Here is a 9,914-nt window from a genome sequence, read left to right as displayed (position 1 = left end):
TTGGGGGCAGTAAGCACTACATTAACCACAGCTTTGCGCCCAATCTTTTTCAAGCGGTGAGATAAGTTGTGCACGTATGGCAGGGCCTCGGTCCGTCGCTTTGCTTTCATTTTTGGCTTCTCGCCACCTGGCTCGCCATGGGCACCAGAATCACCAGAATCATTTTGTGGAGTGCACAGAAGCCGTGGTGTATAGTGACACGTACTACTATTTGAAAACGTGTTTGGGCTTGATAAGAAAAAATACATTTTTTAGATAAAGATTTCATTCAATTGGAAGACGAGAAACATTTGGCTTTGTAGTATACTGTTTGCAAGCAGACGACAAATGACGGAGGTAAACTTACGGGGAGGTCACCGCTTCCTGATTGGCTGCTCTGTCCGCCCCGCTGTCACAAATTTTGCATACTGCAACTTTGTGACGTTGCAGCAACTGAACAGAACGCGTATCGAACAAAATAGGCAAAGACTGCTGCAACGCGGTGCTCCCCAGACGACCCCACACAGTATCGACTCCTGCAACGCACGGAAGTGACGTCACTAAATGTCAACGTCACATGCACGCGTATTTCCGTTTTTTCGAGGGCGCGCGGTTTGATTATTTGTTCGCACGTGACATTCAGTACGCATCCCGTCAGCCGCGCTTGCGGGTCGTGCTTTTCTGCTGCCGCTGGTGCTGGACCTAAGGCCTGGTTCTGCTGCAATCACGCAAGCCTCTGACATCATCCTTTTATATGCGCGAAAGCTGCTTTGCAGGGTTATTTTATATTTGCTAGCGTTATTTATATCTATTCTAATAAGTATTTTGATGGTATTTTGATTGTGTTAGTCGCGTATTTGCCGATCTTGCTGTCCTTGTTCGCGACCGCTTGCTTTGTTCAACCCTAGCGCGGATTTCCCGGATTCAACGTATATATAGTGCTAACTAGAAGGTAGCCTCCTTTCGTTTGTGAAAAAGCTCAGATTTGATTGTGTTAGTCGCGTATTTGCCGATCTTGCTGTCCTTGTTCGCGACCGCTTGCTTTGTTCAACCCTAGCGCGGATTTCCCGGATTCAACGTATATATAGTGCCGACTAGAAGGTAGCCTCCTTTCGTTTGTGAAAAAGCTCAGATTTATTTTCTCGCAGTCTTTTTTTTCTTCTAGGTGTCATTTTAGATTGCACTGCTTGCAACATGACACGTGTTTTGGTTGCCGGTGACTCGATGGTGAAATACGCGGACCAGTATTTCCCATCGCGTCGTAGTTTGTCAGTCAGTGTTGCCGCGCATAGAGGAGTAAGGATTGAGCATTTGCTGTCAATGATTGCTGACAAGCTAGCTGGTTTTGATGTTGTCATTGTGCACGTTGGCACTAACAACACTGTTGACAGTGTCAGCGTGTGCATGGACAAGTATCGCCAGCTCGCTCAGGGGATCATTGAGAGAAATCCCATGGTGCATGTAGCTTTTTCTGCCATTCTTCCTCGGGGGCAGAATCAGTACAGCTCATGGGAAGCTGTCTTCATGGTTGCATGACCTGAATGGTAACTACGAAAAGATTAACAGTGCCCTGATGCAGTACTGCCACGAGTGTGGCTACACATTCCTGGGTGGTCTCGTGGACAACTGGCCCAGTTGCCTGAGCAGAGATGGTGTCCACCCGAGCCCCTTTGGTAACAAGGTGCTGGCAGACTTCCTGTACCAGGGGGCCTGCACCCTGTCCATCCATCTGGAGAGAAGCCGCATCCAGCAGTCCTACAAGGAGACCCAGGCACCTTCTTCATGGACCAGTTGGACTCGGCAGGACAGCATCCCTGCCATCTCCGAGGCTGACTTTCCCCCGCTTGGTTTGCATACTTTCATTTCTTCGCATGCAGCAAGTGGACCTTCCACAGCACCAGCTCCTGTCTGGAAAGCCAGCACTGCTCCCTTGCAGAGGCACGGCACCAACCAGCCTACCAGAACCCTTCAAGGTGCTGGATTTTCACTTGTTGGCGGTGTCCGTGTCCGTTGCAAGGGAAGCAAGGCTTGGTTCACCTGGGACAGCCTGCCTTCCCCCACTTTCCATGGCACAAGTGTACCAAGTAGGGGAAAAGCCGAGGGGAGGTCTGCTGAGCCAATGATCCCTGGTCGAGGTGCAAGCACCACTTGTGTCTGGAAAACTAGGAGAGCCACACAAAAGCATGAGAGTGCTCCTGTTGTGTGCTCACCTGTGGGGGAAGGAGAGGCCAGTGCTCAAGAAGCAGCTGTGCCAGAGGCTGTCCCCCACTGTGGCGACGGGGAGTGGAAAGTGGTAGTATCGAGGAGGAGGCGGAAGGCTGCAGCACTGCACAAGCAAGAATGGAGCTGTGACCTGGCTGCAGACAGGAAAGGCAAAGTTCTTGCTGTGACAGCTGCCAAGTTCTTGAAGTTCGCTTCACCTTTGAAAGCAGTTGTAAGCCAGAAACAGACATGCATTGACAGTATAAAGTCTGAGTCTGCTCCTTCTGCTGTCTCTGGTAGCAAGCTTGAAGGACAAGCCAGTGCCCCTCATGACGCCATTTGTGATAGTTTTGGCAAGGTGCAGCATGTGGCTAGCAGGCAGAATAAAGACTGCTTGGTAGTTGCTATGGCTGAGTGCAGACCTGTCATAAATGGTGTTCCAAATGAGGTCATTGTCTGCAAATGCTGTAGGTCAGAAACAATGCAAGATGGAGGGCAGATGACGAGCAATCCTGGCACAGAGGCTGGTGACCTTGACAAAGCTGCGTGAATTGCTCCCACGCGAGGTAGGTGTTGTGAGGCTGCTTTGACATCCAGCTGCAGGCCTGCCAGCTCTGATGCCCAGGCTGTTTGTGAAGGAGCTGGTGCTAACACAACCAGAGTTCCTAACACTGTCACTTTATTGCATGGTGGAGGCAGCAAAGTTTATTTAAATGCAACATTTGATAATTTTATTTCTTTTAGGCAAATCTTTGATGAATGGTGCAGGGAGGGCAAGCACATAGTCACAATAAGTAGGTCTCATAGAAGTCCATTTGCAACAGAATCTAAAGAGTTTGAGTATATTAGGATTTCATATAGCTGTGTTCATGGTCGTGCTATAAAACCAAGAGGCACAGGAAAGCGACCCAAGCAAGCATACAATGGTACTGGTTGTGAAATGGCAGTTTCAGTAAGCCTGTGCAAATCACCTACTCTTCACTACAAAATAACCAAGCTGCAAGCTAAGCATAATCACGCCACGAAGTATTATGACTTGTATCCTCAAAGCAGGCTTCTAAACGATGCAGAGAAGGTAGAATTCTTTGATTTTGCCAAATGTAATATTGGCCCAAAGTATTTTAAAAATTTGGTCGAACAGAAAACGGGCAAGAAATTAACTACAAAAGATGTTAACAATTACAAGCAAAGGTTTTCTATTCCTATTTGCAATGAGCAGGCTCACGGAGAAATGGTCTTGGAAAAAATAGACACCTTGTTAGCAAATAATCCAAACTGGGTCATTCACTATGAAAAGAATCAAAGTAATAACCTGCAATTTGTGCTACTTCAGACAACGCACATGCGTGAGATTTTGGAAAAGTACCCAGAGATTTTATTTATTGATGGAACATATAAAGTAAACATTGAAGGCTATATCTTGTACTCTATATTGGTTGAAGATGGTGGAGGCCGCGGGAGACCTGTGTGTTATGCCTTTTTGCGGAATGAAACGACTGAAATTGTGCAGGCTATGTTTGCCAAGTTTGCAGAGTTTAACCTGTTCATTGTATCTGCTTGCAGAGTAGTCATGATAGATAAAGACATGAACGAGCTACGCATTTTGACTAAGATTCTTCCTAATTCTGAAATTTTGTTGTGTACATGGCATGTGCTGCAATGCTTTCAGCAAAAAGTCAATGAGAAAGCTAGACTGCAGCGTGATCAGTTACTCCCTCTGTTAAAAAAAATTGTTTATTCCTTCACTGTGCAGGACTACTTAGACAGGCTTGCTGAGCTCGAAGCTATGGCGCCTAAAGATTTTATTTCTTATTACATGCAGAACTGGCACTCCTGTAAAGAAATGTGGGTACATGCATATCGGCAGAAACTTCCTACATTTGGTAATAACACGAATAATCGCATTGAGTGTCACAATCAAAAGATTAAAAGTTATCTCACTTCAAGCATGCATTTGGTTCAAGCCATAGAAGCATTAGTAAGTTATATTGAGAAGGATTTCTTATCTCTAAAATTTTCCAAGTTTAAGGAAATGAAGCTGAACTTAAATGTAAATGATGTCAGTGAGCAATTTCAACTAGACTTGGCCCGTAATTGCACTTCTGAGGCCACAAGTAAAGTACTTGAGCAGTATAAACAGTTTAAAGAAGTAGGTTATTTGGTTACTTCCACTGCTAATTCTTATGTAGTGGCTTCAGCAAGTTCTGAGCACAGTGTTTCATTATGCCTGACGCGTTGCATGTGTGCTTTTTATAATCAGTACAGTTTGCCTTGTGCACACATTATAGCAGCTCGCCATTTTGCCCAGCAAGACCTTTTTGACAAAGCATGCATACCGGACAGGTGGTGTAAGGATCATTTCCTGAGTGACAGCTGCATGGTCTCAAGTGCCACACCAGTGGTGACAAGCAGCATTCAGCTGCTGCCATCTGTGAAGCTCGACACTGCTCAAGAAAAGTATTCTTACACCTACAAGAGGCTTTGTGAAATGTCCAAGACTGTGGCTAATGTATTATCTAATTGTGGTGAGAAGGAGCTAATGGAAAAACTTGCATCATGCGAGGCATTCTTCAGAAACTTAACCACCTTTCCTAGTAATCAAATTACAGTTAGCTTACAAGGTACACCAGCTCCATTACCCCAATCGACTGCTACAAGCAGTTGCAGGCATTCGAATAGTACAAAACTTGTTGTACCTTTGGTAAAAGCAAGAAGAGGACGGCCAAAGAAAGTCAAAGCTGTTAAGCGTAAGTTTTTGCCATCGCAAAAGCAAATGGTAAGCCTTGCAATGGTGACAGCAGACATGTTAAATGTCTGCAAACGCTACTCTCTTTCAGATGCCGATTTAAATGCCTTAGTACAGGGCACCTCAATATCAGACAGCGTGATTAACGTAGCACAATACTTGATTCATCAAAAGTTTTCTCACTGGGATGGCTTTCAAGATGTGCTACTTGGCCATCGTTTACTATTTACTAAAGTAGAAAGCCTTTTTATTCAAATCTTGCATGTCCGAAATCCCGATCACTGGCTTACGGTAACCAATGTTGAGGCTGATAAAAACACAGTCTTTGTATATGACTCAATTGACCAAGGTACTCCTTCTGATGCCGTCAGGCAAATCTGTCACATGCTAAAATTGCAGTCACCAACGCTGACCATTTGCACTAAAGGGGCACAAAACCAGTGCAACACGCTTGACTGTGGCTTGTTTGCAATTGCAAATATGTATTATTTAGCATCAGATAGGAGACCAGAAAATTTAAACCTTAATCAGAGTATGCTGCGCAGACATTTGCTGAAATGCATACAAAAAGGCAACATGGAAGATTTTCCACTCACAAGCTCCCCCACTACTCGTGTGCGGCCAAAAGATTGTATTTATGAGTTGCATTGTGTATGCAGGCAACCGCTGTATGGCAGAAAAGTACTGGACATTTCTTGTGCATACTGTTCAAAAACCTTTCACAGGGAATGCCTTCGCCTTTTACCAGATGATATGGATAAAAAAATAATTGTGTGCTCTAACTCATGTTTGGCCAAGGAAAAAATCCACACTTGTAGTACGTAGCATTTTTCTCTTTGTACGGCTTTAGCCAAACCTGACTATAACAAACCAGCATAAAGTGAATTATCCTGTATATTGTACACACAAAACTTCCTGACTGATACTCATGCAAAACACTCACTTGTAACAGAAGCCTTTTTTTCGAACTTTTTTTTTTAAATAGTGCCTAAATGTTAGAATACTTGGAAACATACCAACAGTGTACTTCAAGCAAGCTCCTATCGAGTCTCTATTTTGAGTGACTGGCAAACTGTTTAAGGCTAAAGATTGCTGTCTACTATGCATGGTTTTGTTTACAAAAGTGCAGGTAACTCTGACTTAATTTTTCCACTGAGGACAACAAATTCATATAGGACAAACACAATACAAAAGTCTGTTTCCTTTCGTTATAGGCGCATTTGGATTTAAAGAATTACCTGATATAATGAACCTATTTTTAGTGCATAGGCCAGTTTGTTATTATTGGGTTTCAGTGTATCTACAAGCTACCAGTAAACACTGACACAAACCGGTGATGTGAAACTTTTGTTGTTCCAGAGCCCCGTTAGCAATATGCCTGTATACTTCGATGCTGTTAAGAGGTTTATTTGTTCATTATCAATGCATTAACTTAGATCCATTAGCAGCTAGGCAACTGCTTTATGGTTACCTGCGGCATCGGGACTGCTTAGGCCCAACCACAAGGAACAAGTTTACAACATATTTTTGGCCGGCTATTTGATTTGATGTGGGCACAATTCAGCATCTAGAGCATCAACCCCAGCATCTCATCGTTCTTGACGATGGCAGCTGGCGTCAACAATCCGTCAGGAATGTGTTTCTTGTGGTTGAAGCTTTAATGTGGGCAGGTTCACTTTGTATTATTCAATTTGAAAACCTGATCAATCTGCTTCTAAGTAGTAGCAAGTATTTTGGATATTCAACTGTGTTACAAAATTTGCTTGCCGTCGGTCTGGTACTGCTTTAGCAACCGAAATCTGTACTGACATTGCCCCATTACCTTCCCGTTGCCGCAAGTCTCTCGGCGGAGCCTGACCGCTACAGAGCGCGTTCCCGGGTGGCGGATAGAGAAAACTCTTGTCAGGAAGCTGCGCTAAGCAGCTTCATGCAAGACAGGCACTTGTGCCCGCGGACCAACAGGCTAAGAAAATCCTCAACAGCAGCACTCAGGTTGTCACAGTGACATGTTCATCTGAGAGTGCAAGTTGCAGATTCTTTTTAATCCTTTGTACTTCACCTGCGTTTTTTTCCCTCTTGTACAGGTCCACTGATGTACCAGCTGCATGCATTCACACTACCATCAAGTCATCAGGAGCGTCTGTACCTCTATCTAAATATTACACTATTGCCTAAGGTGGAAAATCAGACTTGTATATTTTGCTGTAATGGTTCTGCCAATAAAAGATTGATTATACATATTTATTTTCTTGCAAAGCTGGCATTGTGTATGTAACAGGCCAGTGCAGCATATAAGCTATAACTTTTTTCTTGCAGATGCATAACACTCACCTGCTATGAAACCAACTTGCACTGCATAGTTAATATGAAACACAGAAGATGATTGTGCACCATCTTGAGTGCCTTCGCATTTATTTAGTAGTATTTTGGATCAGCTATGCAGCAAAACTTGGCTTCCATGTTGAAGGACAAACTAGCCTACACACAAGTTTCTTTTTGCACTAACTACGTTAAGTATGTGCCAATTAATTCCTAGGCAAGTCTTTTGAAATACTGCTCCTTGATCAAGTGCTTGTCACTGTCAAAATTGAGGCAAGGTATAGCTTTGGCTACAATTTTTATTGGTTATGAACACAAATGAACAGAGACAGCGTTTAAAAAATTCATGCTAAAGGGCAACACTCTATGACAACCCAACACTCAAGTCCAGATTACACTGTTTTGCAATAAACTCGAAAAGCACAACACACATTTACTGTTCGATTGTCTTTCACTGTTGCATGGGTGATCAAGTATTGGGCCCCTGTACCTAATCTGAGCATACCCTAAATAGTAACACAATTCAGTCATCCAAATTACATTTTTGCGTGCACTATGCGTACATTTTTTTTTCTAGGACATTTTCTGAGTATCCCATAGACATTTCGCTGCAAGACAAGTGGATATTACATGGATGTTCAGTGAACGTCTAGAAAAGGGCATTTTGAATGTTACCTGAAAACAGCCTCAATATTAATTCAAAGTTATTCTTAGTTTGTTTGACTGAAAGAATACAGCACATTTTTATGGTGTACAACAGTGTAGCCCATCTAAATGTTACTTTAATGTAGCAGAGAAATCTGCGCTGATTAAAAGAGCTATGTAAAGGTAACCTGCTTCACTACATGAAATGGGTATGAAAAGGTGACATATCTGAGGGATAAAAATAATTTCAAGTTCACAATTGGTATAACTTGGTGTAGAGCACTCACCTAAATAAACCTTCCCATTCTTTGTTCACATACTGACTTCCACTACACTATAACACTGTTGAGCATGCAACAATTTTCAATTATATAAGTAGCAAAGTGAAAGCTCATTTGTATTAAACATCTAGAGGAAAAGCTACAAAAAAAATGTGGTGTGGAGAAAACACGTAAACATGCACAACTCAAGCATTTCGTGATTAAGCGACTAGAAATTTATGGCTTTTTATTATTTCGCTGCAGGCTAAGCTAACCAATAAAAACTAAGACTTACACAGCATGCTTTGCCACATTGAAATTCATATCACCCTGTTGTTTGGATACTTCAGGTCACGTGTAGGTGTTCTAGGTACTCTAAGGCTTCCACCCTAAAGTGAACCCGTATGGCTTGAAGTGCCTTTTCTCTGCACCAAGAAAGAAATGTAAATAATCATGTGAACGTTACTACACACTTCTTTCCTTGGCATTTCAGAGTTGGTAGAGCACACTTAACATACACGTAGCGCAGAAATTTATTCGTTGACTGCCCCACTAAACATCCTACCATGCTGCGGTGAAACTATGCACTTGACCCACCCCCTTTCCCCCGTGCCTAACCCCATAGGTCATGTGCAGAGTGTCACAGAATTCTGTTTCGAGGATTCTTTGCATGTGCTAATGTTTCTCCAGCCATTGAGCTTAAGCAAATTAAAAAAAGCTAGACTAAAACATAGCACTGCTAACTGTCTAAGTATGCAATAGGTTGTGATGATTGTGACATTTCTATGCATGTGTAATCTTGCACATACTCATTTATCAAAGTGACCTTCCTATAACTTGTACCTCCCCACAAACTTGTGATTTCATGCACACTGTGACACAATCGTACACACTCAACCCACCTCCAAAGTGGGTGAAATACATCCATAAGGCTATAAAGAAGTGTGTGACTGTTGGTGGGATTGAATCCTAGCAAACGGCCCAATGTTCTAGCCACCATCATCATCATCAGCCTGGTTACGCCCACTGCAGGACAAAGGCCTCTCCCATACTTCTCCAACAACCCTGGTCATGTACTAATTGTGGCCGTGTCGTCCCTGCAAACTTCTGAACCTCATCCGCCCACCTTACTTTCTGCCGCCCCCTTATACGCTTCCCTTCCCTTGGAATCCAGTCCGTAGCCCTTAGTGACCATCGGTTATCTTCCCTCCTCATAACGTGTCCTGCCCATGCCCATTTCTTTTTCTTGATTTCAACTAAGATGTCATTAACTCGCGTTTGTTCCCTCACCCAATCTGCTCTTTTCTTATCCCTTAATGTTACACCCATCATTCTTCTTTCCATAGCTCGTTGCGTCGTTCTCAATTTGAGTAGCACCCTTTTTGTAAGCCTGCAGGTTTCTGCCCCGTAGGTGAGTACTGGTAAGACAGCTATTATATACTTTTCTTTTGAGGGATAATGGCAACCTGCTGTTGATGATCTGAGAATGCCTGCCAAACGCACCCCAGCCCATTCTTATTCTGATTATTTCTGTCTCATGATCCGGATCCGCCGTCACTACCTGCCCTAAGTAGCTGTATTCCCTTACGACTTCCAGTGCCTCACTGCCTATTGTAAATTGCTGTTCTCTTCCGAGACTGTTAAACATTACTTTAGTTTCCTGCAGATTAATTTTTAGACCCACTCTTATGCTTTGCCTCTCCAGGTCAGTGAGCATGCATTGCAATTGGTCCCCTGAGTTACTAATCAAGGCAATATCATCA

At 43.3% G+C, this 9,914-nt stretch overlaps 1 protein-coding gene across 1 annotated transcript; it reads left to right on the top strand.

The window, feature by feature from the left end:
• The first annotated feature begins 567 nt into the window (after positions 1 to 567).
• LOC139053412 (uncharacterized) lies at positions 568 to 7,202 on the top strand. Its single transcript, XM_070530432.1, has 2 exons — positions 568 to 1,826; positions 7,012 to 7,202. The coding sequence occupies exons 1-2, from the start codon at positions 1,553 to 1,555 to the stop codon at positions 7,200 to 7,202; spliced, it is 465 nt and encodes a 154-aa protein (XP_070386533.1). The 5' UTR covers positions 568 to 1,552.
• The last annotated feature ends 2,712 nt before the right edge of the window (positions 7,203 to 9,914 follow it).

Source organism: Dermacentor albipictus, unplaced genomic scaffold (genome assembly GCF_038994185.2).
Source record: "Dermacentor albipictus isolate Rhodes 1998 colony unplaced genomic scaffold, USDA_Dalb.pri_finalv2 scaffold_116, whole genome shotgun sequence".
Lineage (NCBI taxonomy): Eukaryota > Metazoa > Arthropoda > Arachnida > Ixodida > Ixodidae > Dermacentor > Dermacentor albipictus.
Note: the sequence above shows the minus strand (reverse complement) of the source record. Positions and strands in the feature narration are given on the sequence as shown.